This window comes from Ursus americanus, chromosome 16, assembly GCF_024610735.1.
Source record: "Ursus americanus isolate L20-20 chromosome 16, mUrsAme1.1.p, whole genome shotgun sequence".
Lineage (NCBI taxonomy): Eukaryota > Metazoa > Chordata > Mammalia > Carnivora > Ursidae > Ursus > Ursus americanus.
Window position 1 is genome coordinate 10,127,052 of NC_142142.1, and position 18,926 is coordinate 10,145,977.

The window sequence follows — 18,926 nt, forward strand, 5'->3', positions numbered from 1 at the left end:
TGACAAGAGCCCAGATAGGCCCAGGCACTTGGGGTCTTGTCCCGGAACCGCCACGACTCGGCATGGAGCCGTAGACAGATCACTGCCCATCCCTTGGCCCCGCTCTCCGTCTCGGCAGAACCCAGGCTCGCAGTTCCTGCCCTGCCTCATCTTATTGGGCTGCTGTGACACTCAGAGGTTTGGCAGTGAAAGCCATGTGCCGTGTGGAGTCCATGAGGCCTGGGCGCTGCAGGAACGTGGCCTGGCCAGCTCGGGCAGGCTGAGTTTGTGGAAGGAGCTGTGATGGGGTCACTGTGATGCTGGCCAAGTGTGTGTCCTGAGGTCTGGGGGCAGGTTCTGTTTCGTGTACCCCACGCCAGGGGATGGTATATGTCTCTTCTCCCTAAAAAAGGAGTGTGTGTTGCTGTCAAAGGACAGGAAAGGTTTGGGCCCCTTTATTTCTGTACTTGGGAAGGAAGGCCCTGGAGCAGGTGGAGGGCGGGGGCGGCACCCCTGAGGTCCACGGAAGGAGGGAAGAAGTGGGAAGGGAAGGGGCCCTGTCTCTGGTTTTCCTATGAACAGGGCAGTCTGTCTGTCCTCCACAGACAAGGGGAGAATGTGGGGATGGCATCAGGAAGGCGGGGTTCTCAGTAACTCTTCAGGTCAAGGGACAGGAGCCAGCACTGACCACAGGTTGCAAGCTCCGCTGAGGGTGGAGAGAGGACTGGCTCCCTGCCTGCCCAGCTAGGGGATGGCCTCCATCCTCCCTCCATTGTTTGGGGTGAGGGGAGGCAGCTAGACTGGTGGGTACGGTCTAGGGCCCTGGTAGAGTGGGATGCTAACTAGCTGTCCCACTCAGAACTTCCAGCCCCCTCTGCCTGCTCCTGAAGGCTCTGGGATGTCTCACATTGCCCAGGTGTGGCCACGAGCCTGGAATATTCTGGCCTGGGCCACTGATGGGACAGGGAAGGGCTGCAATGAAAGGTCAAATCCACTTTCCTGGATGGGTCTGCCAGAGGCTGGAGAGGTTACTGGGGCATTTTGGGTAGAGCAGTGTGCCCCATCGCTGATCCGGCCATTCAGGATTTCCCTTACACTTCATGCCCAGGGAGAGGTGGGAGTTGACCTCTGCCCCAGGAAGGGATGCACTTGACAGATGTTCAGTAGGAGGAAAGGAGGGTGAATCCCCTCAGTTCCCAGAGGGCAGTCCAGAAGGTTAATGTGGGGGGCCCAGTCTGGATTCCAGTATTTGAGAGGGGTTTCTTTTCTTTTCCTCCAAGAAGGTGCCAGAGTTGCTCAGACCCCAAGAATTCTATCCAGAAGACCCCTGTTTGTAGAAGAGATATATCCCTTGGCTCCTAGGAAAAACCTTAGAAAGCCTCCATATGGCTGTGAGGGGACCTGCCAGTTCCGCCACCCAGCCCTGCATCAGACCCAGGCGGCCTCCCCATCGGCCTTGCCACTCTGGCTGGTTATGGAGGCATGCATACACTCCGGGGTCAGAGCTTGGCCGGGCTTCTGGCTTTGTCCGTTCTAAGCTGTGTAGCTTTGGATGTCATCTTACCACTCCAGGACCACCTCCCCCCACCACAATATGGGGGTACTGGTCCCCAACCCTAGGGCTGTTAAGGAAGTCCCAGTGTCCTGGTGATGCTGGCTAGGGGCCCAAGCACCCTGCGCTCTTCCATTCATTTCTGAGAATGCTTCCTCCTCAAATCATTGGCCCAAAATTGAATCCCAAATCCAGCAAACTCTCTCCCTACCCTCCCACAGACCATTCAGAGACAACACACGTCAGGATGGCAGCTTTAATCGTATTGGCCAAGGCCCTCAGGCTCACTCTGCCGTAGGCCTCCTTGGCCATATGCCCACCCTTGGCCTTGCCTAGAACACTGTTCCCACGTGGCCACTGTGCTGTGGCCACTGATGTGGAAACCTGAGGTTGTGTCAGTCTGTGGATCTGCCGGGCCTCTGCACCACTCTGCCCTGCAGGCCTGCTGGACACTTAGGTAAGGGTCTAGTAGAAGCAGCCTTAAGCCTGCTCTTCCGGCACCTCCAGCTGCTCCTGGGGCAGGGCCAGTGGTGGTAGGAGGCCGGTCGGAGAGGAGTGTCTCCACCACTGCAGCAGGCTTTCCTCCTGGGCTGAAAATCCTTGTGCTTTTGAGACTGACATGAAGAACAGAGCTGCTGGGGGCAGAGGCCCAGCCCAGGCCCTCAAGGCAGGAGACACGCAGAGAAGTCGGTTGCCTCTGAGAATAGACAGGAGGATGGACACACACGGGCACACGTGGACATCCACATTCTTGGCTGCCACAGGGGGCATGGCATAGCCCAGTGACTCAGCAAAGCTTCCAGATCAGGATATAAGGGAAGGCCTCCAGAGGAAGACCAGGCCCTGGGCCCCAAACTTTCCAGAAGGAGCCCCAGGCCTGCAGGGGCATCTGCGAGGCTGGAGTTCTGACCTAAGTGGGCCTCAGGAGAGAGGGGAGCCCCCTTCAAGGGAGGCCATGCTGACAGAGGGCTGGAGCGAACAAGGAGGCTGTGGAGCCAGCTCCCAGCGCACTCCCAGTCCAGACATGCTTCTGCCAGCTCTCTCGGGTTCCCTGGCCTCCACATCGGGCACAGGCTGGGCCAGACCAGTCTTCAGCTAGCGCCCACTCCGGTCTGCGAGAGTCCTGGTGCGGCGGCCACCGCCTCGGTTATCCATAGGGGTGGGAGCGTTGTTGGCGTACGTGTCATAACTGTTGTCTGAACATACAGAGAGCTCATCGGAGACCTCCATGCCATCGCTGATCTCTGTGGGGCCAGAGGGAGGCAGAGTGTGAGTGGGGAGAAGAGGGGTCAATGCGGATGGCTGGCAGATGCAGCGGGAAGGGTAGCCAGCAGCAAGTCCTGGTCAGGCACTTAGAGGCTGATGAAATCACTGGGTTCAGGTTTGCTGTTGAGGTTGGCATTCAAGGCCCTCCTTGGACTCTGCAAACACTCTGGCCGCACCTCAGTCTACTCTCCCCTGGAATTCCACCTTCCAGCCACAGAAAACCATCTGCACCCTCCTAATCTTGGTGCCCATGCGTTTACTGTACTCAGGGCCTTTGTACACACTGGCCCCTCTCCTGGGAGTGACCACCCTATCAACACTTCCTTTTCTTAAAATCTGGCTCCATTTTTCTTATCTCTGTTATTACCGACTCCTAAAAGCCTCCCCTGACCTTGCACCTCCCAGCCCCCCAAGCTGGGATGGGGACTCCTCGTGGCCACCCTAGCCCCTGCTTCCCCCCGCCCCATCACCTCCTATTCTGTCACTATCTGTGGCCCCCACCAGCTGGAATACTTCAAGCACAGGGGTGAGGTCCGGGCATCTGTGTCCCACTCTCTGGCACAGCACTGGACGTACACCAGAGACTCAGAAAAGGTCTGCTGAGTGGAGCTGAGCCCACCCCGAGGGGACTCGGGGTGCCTTGGTGAGGCTGAGGGTCTCTGGAAAGGACTTTCCAACCTGGAGTGGGCAGGTTGGGGTGAGGACTGTGGCTGGCTCCTCAGAGTCCGTACTCAGAAGGTGCTCGATGAATGGCATTTGGCACTGAAGGAGAGGTGGGGGCCTGGAGGCGCAGAACCTGCCGGGCCTAGGGGCTGCCCTCTTCCTTTCCATTCATTCTCCCTGCCTCTTCTGATTTCTCTGGGCCAGGCTGTAGGAGCCTGGGCACCCCAGGTGCCTTCGATTGGCCCCTCCTTCCAGGAGCTCCCCAGTGTGGCTCAAGGGCTGCGGGCACCAGGGGAGGCGCTCCAACCCAGCCCCAGCGCTCAGGGAAGGCTCCCTTTGAGCCAAGGCAGGAGGAATGCGAGGGCCCCACAGGCAAGAATCTCTGAGTCCTAAGCACCTAAAACAGTGCCTGGCGTTCAGCTGTTGAAGCGACGAGTTAAATAAAGGAGAGAATGAATGAGTGGCTGTTCACAGAATCCTGAGAACCAGCCCTCAAACCAGTCACCCCCACGGGGGTCTTGTTCATTCAGACAGTGCTCACCGAGCGTCCCTCCGGGCCAGGCGTGGGGCTAGCCCTCAAGCACCCTGTGAAGGGGGCCAGTCCCTTTTGCACGCGAGGAGTCTGACCCCGATGTGCTCTGGGTCACATATCTAGTTGGGGATAGAGCTGGGATTTGAACCCCAGCCCATCTGGCTCCTAGATGTCCCTCAAATCTCTCCTCTCCTCTGTGTTCCCATATCCAGTCTCTCCCCTGAGTTACTGGTTTCTTTGCCTCCAGCTTCCCCCTCTCGTCACCGTCCACACTTGTTATAGATGGAATTGTGCTGTCCCCCAAATTCATAGGTTGAAGTCCTAACCTCCAGTACTTGCAGAATGTGACTTTGAGAATAAGGTTGTTGCGGATGTTAATTGGTTAAGACGAAGTCATTAAGGTGAGCCCTAGTCCAATATGCCCGGTGTCCTTATAAAGAGGGGAAATTTGGACCAGAGATGCTAACTGGGAGAATGCCACGTCAACACAAAGATGGCCATCTGCAGGTCAAGGAGAGAGGCCTGCCTGACCAGATCCTTCTCCCATGGCCCTCAGAATAAACCAACCCTGCTAATACCTTGATTTGGGACCTCTAGCCTCCAGAACTGAGACAAGAAATTTCTGTTGTTTAAGTGACCCGGTTTGTGGTGCTTGTTACAGCCCTACTGTAACAAGGACAAGTCTGCCCATGACCCTACCCTGTTTTCAAAGTGAAGCCCAAGTTCCTGACCATACACTCGAGGCCCGAGTGCCTCCCTAGTGCCATCCTGGGGTGAGCGAGCGCAAGGCCACCCCTCATGCCATATGGAATGATGGATAGTTCTTCGTACCTCAGTAAGCCATGCCCCCTCACTATCTGAACACCTGCTCTCCCTGCCTGAATTCCCTTCCTTTCCTCTGCTTGGTCAGCCCTCACCTCAAACCCATCACCCAGGCCCCTCCTATGCATCTTTCCCATTCCAGCTAGGTCACCTTGCAAAGTGGGCCCCAGGACCCTCACTGCTGACCACTCTTCTCTGCACCCCACTCTGGCTCAGCACACCTGCTAGAGCTCTAGCGGCACCGGGTTGTCTATGCGTTTGTTTATACAGCGGCCTCCTCCATCAGACTGGGAATGCCAACAGGGGCTGGCAGCCAGCAGGAGTGAAAGATCTATATTTATGGTGTATAAACTAGGCAAAGGGAGGTGAGCCTTAAAAGCAGCCCCCCCCCCCGCATGTCACCCCTGTCCACCACCCATGGGGCTGACAGCTGATCTGGAGTTGATGACAGCATGTGGAGGGCGCATGTGAAACTGGGTGGGTAGATGTATGTCCATGCTGTGTCCCTGCCTGTATGCGTTGCTTGCAGATGCGTGTACACACCCTCGCGTGCACGTGGGGGTGGAGATAACTGAGCCCACGGCCTGCCTCAGCTTGCAGCGCTGCCCACCTGAGAAGATGAGCTTCTCCTTCATGATGCTGACATCCCGGCTGGTCCGGTGCACCGCAGCACTCAGCATGATCTGCTCGGGGTTGTAGCTCCGAATGCCACCCAGGCGCCACCTGCAGAGATGGCCCACGGGCACAGGTCCTTTCCCACCCTTCCTTGGAGCAGGGATCCTGCCCAGTCCCAGAGCCTGTCTGGATTTGGCCTGAGGGACCAGCAGGACTCTTGTCTGACTACAGATGGGGAAGCAGAGGCCCAGACAAAGGCAGAGCTAGGGCTTGAATTGGAGCCTCCTGACTCTCAGCCAGGCTCTCCGGCCTCCCTCTTGTCCCCGGAATCTGAGCTCAGGTCCCTCTGCCCCGGAGATGGTTTGTTTGGGGTTGGCGAGTTGTGTTTCAAGTGCCCACAGTTGCACACGGACTCTGAATGGGACAAATTGGGGGAGAGCTTAGGCATGACTCTGACACCCACTGTGGGGTACACCCCAATCTCAGGGAGTCCCAGCTGTTGTATCCTCCAGCTCCCACATTGGGGCCAGGCTGAGTGAAACCAGTGGGGAGAGCCCAGAGGGGAAGTGAAAGAGGGGAGGGAGGGCGGGGGAGCCTGTGGGGGCCTTGTCTTCGCAGGGTCAGAGGCAAGGGTGTCAGAGTGACGTGGGCAGGCCAGAGGCTGCTCTGCTCCCACAGCCCTGGAAGAGTGGCCTCTTTGCTTGTGGGGAGGCAGGGAACAAAGGGAAACAGCTGAGCAAGAGGTGGGGCTGTCCAGGGCAGTCAAGGGCCAGCAGAGCTGGGGACCTGGGGTCCTGTGCCCAGCCCAAGGCAGTGTTTGCTACTGCAGTCCCCTCATCCAGCCTCAAGTCCCTGGTCTCCGAACTTAACACTTTTCCTGCGAACTAGACAGATTCACTGGACCCCACGCCCACTCCCACCGAGAAAAGCAGGGGTCAGCTTGGAAACAAGAACCCAACCCCCCAGGCACTGAGCCCTGCTGGGGTGGGGGGCGGGGAGCCCAGACACCATGAGAAATCAGTTGTTTCCAGATGGCGTCAGCACAGCAGAAATGGACAGACGGATGGACAGGCAGGTGGGTGGATGAAAAAGGCAGACAGGGGAAAGCAAGAAGCAGAGGGGAAGGCAGCCTGTGCTCTGGCTGGGTTGGCTGCCCTACATGCGCTCGAGGGCAGCGACTGGGTCTCTGATTTGTCACAGTGTCCCTGGCACCAACCTCAGTGCCTGCTGTGGGGCAGGTGCCCAGAGCATTTGTTGAGTGTAGGAGTGGAGGGAGGGGGCCTGCAGGGAATGGTCTCCCTCAGGGTCCCCTCCTCTGTCAGTCCTCTCCTGACCCCCAGGGAGACCATGTCATGGGCCTGGCGTGTCCATCCCAGTACCTGGGCCACCTCAGCTGCCCCTCAGCACCCTGGAGCTCCGAGGGTGAAGGCCTGGCTCCTTGCTGGGGGCCTAGCCCAGCAGCAGCGCATGGAGGCGTCTGCTGATGGAGAGGATGAAGGAAGGACCGGTACATGTCCCTTCGCTGGGCTCCGTCCCTCTGCCAGGGAGCAGTTTGTGAAGCTGTCTAAACAGAAGGGCCCAAGGTGGGGCTTGGGTCCACAGGACTTGGGACTCATGCTGGAAATTCACAGTAAACCCAGGAGGAAGGAGTCAGGCCAGGGTCTGTGCAGCCAGGTACATCTAGGACAGGAAGCTCAACCCCTGTGGGGTTCCCCCAGGGGAAAGCAGGGAGGCTGTGTAAGGCCGGAGGGGTAGGTGGGAGTCAGAAACGAAGAGTGAGAGACATGAGAGCCACACAGAAAGATAAGCAGCGATTTGAGAGGCAGAGGCCAGGAGGAGACACCAAGAGATGGGAAGGGAGAGACAGAACTTGGTGGGGTTGCACGGGGCAGTGGTGAAGGCCCCTGCGAGTGCCGGCCTTGGGAGGGGTGGCCAGGCACAGTCCCTTCCCAGAGGGAGCCGCTTTGGTGCTGAGAGGCCAGGTCAGCAACCTGCGAGGAAGCACGGGCTTCCGTCCACAGAAACAGCGAGGAGGACCAGAGGGCGGGGCGCACACATGGCGAGATGGGGAGAGAAGGAGAGCGGGGGCAGCAGAGGGCATCAGGCGAGGGGAGGTGTCTGGGAGGGTGACCCGCGAGGGACCCTGACCCAGGCACAGGCGTGGTGCACGGCAGGTTTTCGGATGGAACTGGAGAAGGCGATGGCGAGGAAGAGGGAGAAAGAGGAACAGGAGAGGAAGACCACACCAGAATTACCTGATCAAGTGATAGCTGTGAGATGCCAGAGTGCAGCAGAGAGGGGGGTGGGGAGAGAGAGGAGGGACATGCGCCGGATCAGAGCGGTGAGTGACAGAGAGAGAACGTCAGTCAGGAATCAAACAGCCCGTTGTTGTTTGTGGCTGCATCGGGGCCCCTAGCTGGCCCTAAACCCTCCCCCGGACCAACCCCACTTCCCCACTGCACCGCCGTCCCAGCTGCTACCCTGACAGGCAGGAGGGCTCCAGCATGGCACACCCGAGTGCCGAGTGTTGGTGACAGCCCAGGCCTTGGGGAACGGGTGAGGGCACAAGCCGGAGAGGAGCCCAAACCCGCCAGAGTCCACACAGCAAGTCATGGCAGAGCCTGGCTCTGGGCTCCCGGCTGGGTGCTCGTTCCAGAAGCCACTGAGCTCTGGCTGAGGACGATGGGCTGGGGGGCCTGCCGGGCAGTCCTTCTACCCTGAACAGGCTGCCTCGTCAGGGCTTCTCCTGGCCCAGGGCTCAGGAGGAGGTTCGACTGGCTGGGGCAGGGGCTGGGCTTGTGGGGCGCGCAAGGGGGTCAGAGCCTACTCACTTCTGTAGCACGAAGATGCCAGTGATGAGTGTGAAGGAGATCAGGTCCGCGGTGACCCACATGAGACAGTACTCGTTTGGGGGCTGTGGACAGATGGCCCGTGGCCAGTTTTCAGTCATGGCCGGTCCATATCGGAGCTGCAGACTGAGGGTCCGTGGGCAGGAGGACCCCACGTCACCATCGGGAAGGGCTAGGGACGACCTAGAAGGGGCTTCGGGGCTCGGGGCCTTGACACTGTATGTTATAGGAGTAGAGGCTCAGCACTGTGGGCCTGTGTGTGTAGGATAAGAGATGGGGCAGTCAGGGTAGAGGTGGCGTGTGTTAATAAGCCTGGAGGGAGGGTTTGTGTGCTAAGCGGGCTCCGAGCAGAAGGTGAGTAAATGGAAGGCACACAGCTGAATGTGAAGGTGTAATCCACGAGCAGGTATGCAGGGGTGTGTGTGGAGAGGCGTACAGCAGCTGTGTGGGTGTAAAAGTACGCGTGTCACCGTAGGGTGTGGAGCGCAAGGGCTCCCCCTCCAGGGGCCAGGGAGGACAAAGCCTCCAGTGTGGCCAGGCCTCCGGGGCCCTGGACCTCAGGGAAACTGGAGGAGGGACAGGGCTGCGCCAGGAGTCCTTGCTGTCGGTCAGCTCCTGTGACCCGAAAATTCGAGTGTGCTCATTGCTGCTGCTGCTGGTCAGTAGGTCACTTCACCTTGTTCCAAGCACAGCCCTTGCAGCTGTGCAAGGGCAGCGGGCAGGTGGCCGGACACGCCATCCAAAACCTAGATCCGATTCAGTGACCCTGACACTGTTGCAGCCATAACAAGACCCCTGGCCTGGCTGTCACATCCTCAGCGGGGTGCTCAAGGGCGCCCCGAGCCCCAAGTAGCAGAGCTGGGACTGGAGCTCAGGCCGGCCAGCAGGTCCGTGATCAGCCAGGTAAAAACTGGTTTTATTTGCTCTATTCTCAGAACAGCATTTAATGTCCCCTATCCTTGTTCTGTTGTTACTCTTTTTCTAAGGCCTTCCCCTTCTTTAAAACAAAACATAACCCCCAAAACACAAACCCCAAGTAGTACTTTACTCCTCTGGGGCCCTTAAGTGATGTTTCTCACTTGGGCCGGCCCAGGTTCTTCCCACCCCCCAGCACCTTCATGCAGACCCCAGAGGCCACGAAAAGCCGCCTCAGGCACTGCTCCCCACCCTTGAGACCTCACAGAGTCCCGAGCGCGGAGCCTGCCCCCCACCCTGTGCCAAGGCTCTCTCTGCACACCCCCAGGTACCGTCTGCCCCCCAATAATTCCCCAACTCACCATGATCCAGAGGGGGGAAGGCACCTGGGACAGGGCGTGGGAGTTGTCGGAGGTGACAGAGGGGACCCCTGCGCACCACAGCAGGGAGAAGAGCCACGGCGCGTTGACCGTGTAGAGGTTCACGCTCAGGTTCCAGGACGCGTAGTCCCTGCGGGGCAGGCGGACAGAGGCTGTCAGCCCTCGGAGTGGGGCCTCGGGCCCAGCTGGGACGCGTCTGGAGCATGTCCCCCTTTAGAAACTGCTCTCCTCCAACGGTCCCTGGAGAAAGGACTCTCCATCCCAGAGGACCAAGCTCAGACGAAACCCACATCTGCCCGGTGCTCTCAGCCTCTACTCTTTGACCCCCGAGCCAGCGCGTCCGGCCCCCGCGTGAGCCGGGCCGGGCACCTGAGCTCCTGGCGGGACAGCTGAGTGTAACGCAGGTTCAGCCTCTGGATGTGGCCTCTCCGCAGGCTGGCGGCCGCCTCCTTGGAGCCCGACGTCTGCTGGAAGCCAGGAGCCACCTTGCGCACGAAGGGCCTCTGCCGGTTAGGCAGCCACATGACCTGCGGGCAGGAGGGGGCAGCCTCAGATTTCTCTTCGGTCACCTGGGGTTACATGTCTAGCTCCCCAAAGCCCCTGGAAGGGTTAAAAGCGATGGGACAGGGCACACAGGCCTGCGTGTGATAATCACCGACAGGGGACAACGTGGTCCGGCCAAGGCTATGAAATCGCTCTCCCGTCACAAGACTGATAACCCACGTTACTCCGTAGCTGGCCACTGGTCCCGTGTGCTGCCGTCAAGTGGTTTCGAATTTCTCTGATCTCCAAGTATTACACCACAAGGGTGCGGAAATAGCAGCGTTCAGAGAACCTGCTGCCGCCCTCTGTCCATTTTAAAGGACTTTCTTGTTTCCCTCTCGCCCCCAGGATGACGCCGCCGTCAGGAAGGCGAGGGTCACGCCACCGCCTCCCTCCGCATGCGGAGGCTGAGGTCCCCACGGGCAGGTGTGGCGTGTCCGTGCTGGGGGCCGGCTCTGGACCGGCAGGCGGGCCCTCACCTGGTGCTGGGGGAAGCCGGAGCGCAGCAGGGCCTCGAGCGTGACGTTGAGGAAGCTGCCGCGGTATGGGTGCTCCCGAGGCGGGTCCCGCAGGTTGAGCAGCAGCGTGGCGTTGCCCTTGGCCAGCTCCAGGAGCTCTGCCAGGCTGCAGATGGACTGGTTCTGCGCTTCCCTGCGGTCAGAGGGCGACAAGGAGCTGGCCGTCCAGAAGGGATCCGTCTGTAGCGAGAGGGTACGCACGGCTACCTCACCAGCCACCGAACCCAGAGCCCCCAGCTGCCAGCGCCTGCTGGTGTGCGGGGCAGGCCGACTGACGGCTGCGGCCCCGTGGGCAGTCTCGGGGACCCCAACCCCAACTTCCCCATGCCACCCGTTTCCTGAAGGTCATTTGCTTGGAACTTCTCCCAGACTCCAGCACATTTCTCCTTTAGTAGCATTTCAGACCAGGAATCGATGTCCGTCTAGAGCTTGACAGAGTTCAGTTTTTACCTGTTCACTCTTATCATCACCGTCACCTCCTCCCGATGGGGAGAACAGAGCCAGAATAAGCAGTGGCGGCCGCAACATCCGGCTCCAGTGGCAGGAGCCGGCGCAGGCCACTAAGTGGCCACTAGCCACTAGTGGCTGTGGGTCACTGATGCTAGGGGACTGGGGGCCCTCTGAGCTGCTGGCCACCCCGTCTCACTCCGTGCGGTCCCTGCCTGTGTTTGCCGTGCCTCGGGCTGGGACGGGTGCAGCCAGACCTTCAGAAACCACCGGCCGGCGTTGAGCCTCTGCAGGGCGGTCCAGTTCAGCATGGAGGCGGGCCTGCGGGCCAGCTCCGGGAACTCCTCCTCCACGTTGGTGGTTCGCCGCAGGGTGTTGTCATGCATGAGGAAGGGCACGCCATCCAGGCTGCGGGAAAGTGGGACCCCCAAGTCACTGTCCACCCAGGTCCCTCACCTGCCCGCCAAGGATCCCGCCCCCAACACCCATACACTCCTTCCCACCCACTTACACTGACCCCCATGGGACCCAAGCAGGCTTTGCTCCTCTCTGGGCCGCAGGCTCCCTGTGTGCACGGGGAGGACAAAGGGGGATTCCGCCTGGCTCTCTGTGAGGGTGAGAGGGGGTAGGGACTGCTGAAGAGGGAGGGCTGGGCCTGTTAGCAACCATAGCAGATAGGTGCTGCTTCATTTGATAATGGGGAAACTGAGGCTGGGAGAGGGAAGTACCTAGCTCAAGCCCACTAACCCAGGAAGTGGTAGAACCTTAGAACCCAGTTCATGTGACGCCATAATAGGACAGGACAAATGCAGGCCCCTTGGACACATTCCCCTTACCACCATCCTGGTCAACCCCACTGGGGCTGCCAGTAGCCCATGTGGTATCATGTGAAACATTAAGGGGCCCATGTGCCCCATTCCTCAAGGCATTTTACCACCATCTGCTAGAAAGTGACGAACACACGGTTCTGTGATAGCTACCCTGGGAATGATGGGTTATCTAACAGTGATGTCTACACTTGGAACCTCCCGTGCGTGGTGCCCGTATTCACGCACTACACCGCCTGTGTAAACAGACGTCACGGCCCCGCCTCTTTCCCCTTCTCAGAGGTAATCTGTTGTGAGATTGGTACGAATAGATACTTTTAAAATTTACATGTTGAGAACACAGAAATCATTTTATGTGGCCTTCGAATTAAAAGATAATTGACATCACAGTGACTCTGTCGCTCTGCAGTGTGCGTATTTCACTTATCCGTGTTCGAGCCCCGTCTTGCTGAGCCATGTAGATCTAGTCTTTCCTTCACCTGGAGCTGTGGCAGGCCTCCAGGTCCCGCTCCCCCACCCCTGCTTGAACCAAGAGCATCTAGTCATTTCCCTATTTTATAGCCTGGCATTTGGCACAGACAGGGTGTGGGCCCTGCAGTGGATAATCCAAGCTTTGGCCCTCCCATGTCTGAGGCTCTGGGACCCAGGGTTCCTCCAGCAGAGTCCCGGATGTGGATGTGGCAGGGGTGAGGGGTGTCGTGGTCCTCCCAACCCCCACACCTACCTGATGGTGACATCAGCCTGTAGCCCATACAGCTTCTGTTCCAGGGCCTTCCGGAAGGACATCAGCGTGTGCTCTGGGGCCAGCTGGGCAGGAGGGGAGAGCCAAGATTTAGCTGATGTATACCTCCCCAGCCAGTGTAGAACCTTCCGTGTTGGGAGGCTGCAGTAGGCCTGGTTCTAGTTCCCACTCTTCCAGGCAGTAGCTTTGGGACCCTGGGCACCCACACAGCTCCCCTGAGGCTCGGTTTCCTCATCTGTTAATCATGCCTGCCTTACAGGTTTTTTTGGGGAGGGGGTGGGGAGGCAGGGGTGGTTAGCGTTGATGTATATAAAAGCGAGGGCTTTTATACAGTCCTCTGCCTTGTGGCAGTCTTGGGCTGGGGCTGCAAGCTCGTTATACCCTGGGTCTGGGTGAGATCCTAGAGGGAGAGGAGAGGGTATGCAGGATGGCAGAGTTTCCACAGGGTGCCCAGTTTTCTCATCTATACAGACATGATGAGACCATCCCCTAGACTGTTACATGGATTAAAAGCCCCCAACATGTTGCCTGATATGCAGGAAGTGCTTAATAAGTAACCATTAATCCTATCGCATACACATCAGAAGGTCCTGCTTCTAGTCCTGGCCCTGCCATAAATTAGCTCTGTGACCATCAGAGCATCTTTTTCTTCCATGAACCTCCATTTCCCCATTTTCCCTTTGGGGGCTGCATATTCAGTGTTTTCCAAATTCACTGGGTCCTTCCAGTTGGGAGAGTCAGAGTTCCAAGTCTCCCTCCCTTGCTCTCTGGTCTGAAGACCCTGTCATACCCTCTGCCACCACTGGGGGTCACCACCACACCAAGGGTTGGGCTAGGACCCAGCACAGTGTGTGCTGGAAGAGGAAGGGAGGTCTGGCAGTGAAGGGATGGGCTGCGAGGGATTCCTATGGCTGATCTCATTCCCTCACACTCGTGCCCATCGTCTCTCCCTCTGGCCGTGCCGCTCCCACACATCCCCTTCCTCTGGGAGGCAGCCTGGCACGGCAAGGGCTGTGGGGCTGAGAAGAAATGATTCCCATGTCCCGCTCACCTCCTCTGCACCCTGGCTTCTCTAGCTATGAACAGGCTAGTGGTATCAAGCTCATAGGTGAGATAAGAGACAGCAGCAGTCTCTATAACTGAGTTCCTTTCTTCCCCTTGCCCTGGGGCAGAGTGCTTTGGGGGACGTGGCTCCCTTCTCCCAGTCAGGTGGGCGGTGTGAGGCCCCACCCAGAGGCAGGACAGGGCCACGGAGGGATTAGAGACAGGCGAGGACTCAGTGGGGTTCCTGCCCGTCTCGCCTCTACATGTCCTGTGGCCAGGCCTCTCACAGGTGACCACCTAAGAGGTGCCACAGCTCCCTTGTGGGCTGAGGCTGCAGAACGTAGACTGTGGGGAGACACAAAGGAGCACAGCAGGGGCTACAAAGACCCTTGGGGAGCCGAGAAGTGATGGGGAAGGGCAGAGGCTTTATAAACGCAGGTCTCCCTGGGGTAGGTGCTGGCCTCCTGGAGAAAGAGCCATGGAAACCTAGCCCTCCCTGGCCAGCCTGGGGACCCCAGGAGGGCTCCAAGAAGCACACAGGATCTCAGGGTGAATTCTTAATCTGTACCTGCCTCAGGCCTAAGCCCAAGTGGCATTCTGAGTATGTATGGGAGGGACGGCTGTCACAAGGGCAGGCCACTGTGGTTCAGAGTTCCAGCGCTGGCGTTAGTCTGACCAAACGTTAAAGAGCACACACACACACACACACACACACACACACAGGTGCACCCATATAGGAGCCATATCCCCAAGGGCACACGGACACCGTCTCCGAGACAGCAGTGTGCACTTGGGCTTGTCACACACACATGTGTGGCTCCAGAAGCCGTGATACACGCAGGTGTGGACACCGATACACGTGCAGCCACCGTGACACCCGGGGGCTGTGCCAGACACGCGGGCCAGCCCCTCAGCAGCCACCTCGAGGACGCAATCAGCCAGATGCACAACGTGGGACATTCTGCAGGACAAATGACTCAGTTTCTTTGACAAATAAACAGCATATGGGAAAAAGGGAGGGGGACTGCTATATACCGAAAGATGCTTGGAAGACATGTCAGCCAGATGCACCAAGTGGACCCCGTTCGGATCCTGATTTTTAACAACTCAACTATAAAAAGGTATCTTTGAGATAACAAAGGAAGACTAAACATGGATTCAACATTAGATAATATTAAAAAATTATTAATTTGGTTGGGTGTAACAGCAGCATTGTAGATGTCATTATATTAGAACAAAAAAAGTCTTATGGATTAGAGATATATCCTGAAATATGTGTGGGCAAAATGATATGATGTCTGGACGTCTGGGATTTGCTTTAAAATACCACAGCAGAGGGGTGCCTGGCTGCCTCAGTCTATGGAGCATGCAGCTTTTTTTTTTTTTTTAAGATTTTATTTATTTTTGAGAGAGAGAGAGAATGCGTGCACCAGAGCATTGTGAGGGAGGAACAGAGGGAGAGAAAGAGGGAGAGAACCCCAAGCAGACTCATGCCGAGGGTAGAGGGTAGCCCAGCCTGGGGCTTGGTCCCGCGACGCATGAGATCATGACCTGAGCCAAAACCGAGAGTCCGGTGCTCAACCGACTGAGCCGCCCAGGTGCCCCGGGCGTGCAGCTCTTGATCTCGGGTCCAGAGTTTGAACCTAATGTTGGGTGTAGAGATTGCTTAAATAAACTTTTAAAAAAATCTTAAAATAGGAGCGCCTGGGTGGTGCAGTCAGTTGAGCATCTGACTCTTGGTTTCAGCTCAGGTCGTGATCTTGGGGTTGTGGGATCGAGCCCCGCATCTGGCTCCACATTCAGTGCCGTGTCTGTTTGGGATTCTCTCTCCCTCTGTCCCTCTTCCTTGTGCTCTCTCTCTAAAATAAATAAATCTTTTTTAAAAATCTTAAAAATAAAATATTGCAGCAGAAAAGAAAAGGAGACAGATGAAACAAGAACGGCAAGAGTACTGACAAATGTTGAAGGTGGTCTTGGAGTCATTATACTATTCTTCGTTCTAGGATTCCTTATACCATTCTTGCAACTTCTATGAATAATCGAAATTTTTCCTACTAAAAAATGATCCATGCTGGGGCCACCCTTGGCTTAGCACCACCCCTTCAGCGCACAAGTTTGTCCCCTGGCCTCCAGGGCAGGCGGGGTGGGTAATCTGGGTCCTGGACGGACGAGGTGCTGTCATCTTGGGCCCCACCCACCTGCAGAGGCTGTATTTCTAAGTTATACTCATGAGAGTTTGCGGCATAAGGCTCAGAGGGGACTGGTGACCCCCCGAGACACACAGGCAACATTGGGTAAAACTGGACCCCAAATCCAGATTCCAGACTCCAAAGCCGTGGCCTTTCCAGTTGGTTTCCTCCAGGAGGTGCTGGGACTAGCAAAGGGTATGTTGGGAGGGCACCAGGGTCCAGCTTGGGCACAGGTGTCTGAATCTTATCTAGAAAATGGGCACAGGGAGTAGGGAAGAACCTAACGGTGATTCACAGCCCCATCAGACTCAACACCTCCTTTTACAAGTTACTTTGTGAGGCCACCTTGACTACCCTGAAATTCAATGCCATCATGGCACTCTTAATCACTACAGAAACCAAGAAAAAGCTCTCACAAAGTCCTCGAGCGCCCCCTGGAGGTGGGAAGTGGTACTGCCTCTGCTAAGAACACAAGTTCAAGGGGTTCTTGGAGAAGGAACCCCTGGTCCAGAGAAGGGAGAGGGCCTGCCCCAGAAAGCAGGAATGTCTACCTCTTACTTTCTGTGCACCAGGCTCATATCTGGGCACTTCACACGTGCTAAGTCCTGCTTCACATGGCCCACCGGCGCAGACACTCATTAGCCCAGGACACAAGATGAGGAAACCAGCACAGAGCAGACAGGGATTGGTCCAGGCTCCCACAGCCGCCAAAAGGCCGAGGGAGCATGGCTCTGAAGCCATCTTCTCAAGTGGAAGGTCTCCTATGGGGTCACAGGACTCTGACTTCTTCTTCTCCAGTTCAACCCCATTCAGCTACCTTCCCTTTAGCAGTGGGCTCTGAGCCGCACCAGTCCCCTCCGCCCCCCACAGTCTGGAAGGTGCTTCTGCTGCCTCTTGCATCCCAGGGCCCTGCTGCTCTCCCCACACCTGGCACCTCTCTCTCCTGGGCCTTCCCAACCCACAACTGGCCGGGTCTGGTCCCGGCCTGAAGCCCTCCTGCATCTTTCTAGGGCCCTCAGGATAAAAGTTAAATCTTTTTAGCAAGATGCCTTCAGGACACTTCAGGATTCAGTCCCATCTAAGCTCCCCAGTGTTTCCACCAGTTCTTCCCAGATACCCTCCAAAATGGCTAAAGATTATTGCTATTACTACACTATGCTTATTATATCCCTTTCCCTACAAGGTCCTCTCTACAAGGAGATAGGTCTTGGCCTGTCTCTCCCAGAATGGCAGTTCCACCCCACCCTGCTGTTAGGACCCTCAGGTGGCACTCACCATGGGGGCGCCGCGGTGGCCGATGAGGGCTGGCTTGGGGCCCAGGTCCTTTTTGTCCATGATGCAGGGAGAGGAGATGGTGAGAGGCGCCAGGTAGAAGGCAAACACCATGGCGAAGAAGGTACAGAGAATGGCCATCTGGGAGGCTGCAGACATGGGCCGTGAGTGAGGCTGCCTGGTGAGCCCTGTGGCTCCCAGATGCCCACCCATGAACCCTTGGCAGGTTGGGGGTGGGGGGGTGCTGGACCTCTCTTCCCTCCACCTGTCAGGACCCAGATGCTCTGCGGGGACTCTGCACCACGGGCAGCCCCCATTGTCGCTGGGAAGGTGAGCTTGACTTCAAACTCCCACACAGGTGCACAGAGGAGGAAACATGCAGGGCTGACCGGGGCTGCAGCCCTCGGTGGAACCCCCAACGCTGAGAGCGACACCTTATCCCCAGGCCATCTAGGTGAGGTCCAAGTGAGGGCAGGACAAGCCGGTTTGGGTACTTACAGGACCGCTCAGCCCGGGCGAACTGTCCCGCCACGATCCAGGAGAGTGCGGTGATGGCGGCCAGGGCCCCCACGTGCAGGAATGGTGCTGTGCCCTTGTGTGTGGGAAGGGGCGAGAGGGACCATTGGCTCCCAGCCACGCCCACACCCTCTGGTCACCAACATCCTGACAGCCTGTCTCTACCCATGGAGCAGGCAACTCTGTCTCCATTTTTCCATGGAGGAAACTTGGGGTGCAGAAACCCCGAGCTGTAGCCCCCCACCCGGCTCTGACTGGCTAAGTGACCTAGACCGCTCTCTGCCCCCTCTGGGCCTTTGGAGAGACGTGAGTGACAAAAAGCCTGCCTGGTCTGGAAGGTGCTGCGGAGGCAGCTGCCCAGCACCCCACGTCCCCCACCACTCACCTGCAGGGATATCAGCAGCACCTCCCACTCGTCCTCCCACAGCTGGGCCACGGCCGACATGGCCACCACTGTGGACACCAGGATGACCACCAGCCCTATCTGGAAGGGGAAGAGTCAGCAGACAGAGGGTCAGAGCGGGTGTGCCCAGACAGCCCGAGTGTCCCCGCTATGTCAGAGAGAGGGGGGCAGAGGCAGCGGGAGAGGCTGACAGACGGACACAGGGAGGAATGGAGAGTGCAGGAGAGACCCACGAAGCAGGGAGGTGGGGAAGCGGGAAGGAGGCACGACTGAAAGAGAGCCAGAGATGGCTGGAAAGGGACAGTGAGGGACAGAGGCAGGAGGAGGCAGGCGGACCTCAAGAGAATAGAAAGGAGGCTGGAGAGAAGGTGGGAGGAAGCCGGGGGAGGTGGCCCAGGGTTCAGCCCCACCGAGGGCGTGAGGAAGGAAGACACTCGGCCAGTGGGGACCTCTCCCGGGCCCACCTGGTCACGTTAAAGGCCTCTCCTAGCCCTGCCAGCAGCCCTTGGGGTGAAGGGTGCTTTGTCCAGGCCACGGGGGCAGAAGGCTGCGGAGCCAGGTCCCCTGCAAGAGCGGGTAGCCCCCAAGGTTGAAGCAAGCAGAAGCGAGGGGGGGTTCTGCCCCACCGTCCCGCTACCCAGGCCTGCTCCCAGCCCCCCCCTCCGAGCTTCCAGCTTCTACTGTGTGTGTGTGGGGGGGGGTTCCTGCTGAGCTGCCTCCTGGAGAAAGCAAGGAGCGTGACTCCCAGGGAGACGAGACAGAACCTCTACAGGACAGACAGCTTCGGGGTAGATGCGATGCAAGGTGCTCCCCCAAAACTAAGTGAAGCCTGGTTTCTGACTACTCAGCCCC

At 57.9% G+C, this 18,926-nt stretch overlaps 1 protein-coding gene across 4 annotated transcripts in view; it reads right to left on the reverse strand.

The window, feature by feature from the left end:
• Window positions 1-1,773: 1,773 nt before the first annotated feature.
• Window positions 1,774-18,926, reverse strand: part of GDPD5 (glycerophosphodiester phosphodiesterase domain containing 5) — an 84,424-nt gene continuing 67,271 nt past the window's right edge. The window contains exons 7-18 of one of the 4 annotated variants that reach the window (XM_045816208.2): window positions 18,057-18,155; window positions 17,654-17,747; window positions 17,159-17,304; window positions 12,633-12,715; window positions 11,593-11,688; window positions 11,339-11,489; window positions 10,596-10,814; window positions 9,943-10,100; window positions 9,556-9,703; window positions 8,261-8,343; window positions 5,425-5,537; window positions 1,774-2,775 (exon numbers count right to left, since the gene is read on the reverse strand). In XM_045816208.2, coding sequence (XP_045672164.2) covers window positions 2,627-2,775; window positions 5,425-5,537; window positions 8,261-8,343; window positions 9,556-9,703; window positions 9,943-10,100; window positions 10,596-10,814; window positions 11,339-11,489; window positions 11,593-11,688; window positions 12,633-12,715; window positions 17,159-17,304; window positions 17,654-17,747; window positions 18,057-18,155 — 1,539 coding nt within the window. In that variant the 3' untranslated portion in view covers window positions 1,774-2,626. Of the gene's footprint in view, window positions 2,776-5,424; window positions 5,538-7,684; window positions 7,700-8,260; window positions 8,344-9,555; window positions 9,704-9,942; window positions 10,101-10,595; window positions 10,815-11,338; window positions 11,490-11,592; window positions 11,689-12,632; window positions 12,716-17,158; window positions 17,305-17,653; window positions 17,748-18,056; window positions 18,156-18,926 lie in introns of all 4 variants that reach the window. The other 3 variants (XM_045816209.2, XM_045816211.2, XM_045816210.2) reach the window with 3 other exon arrangements.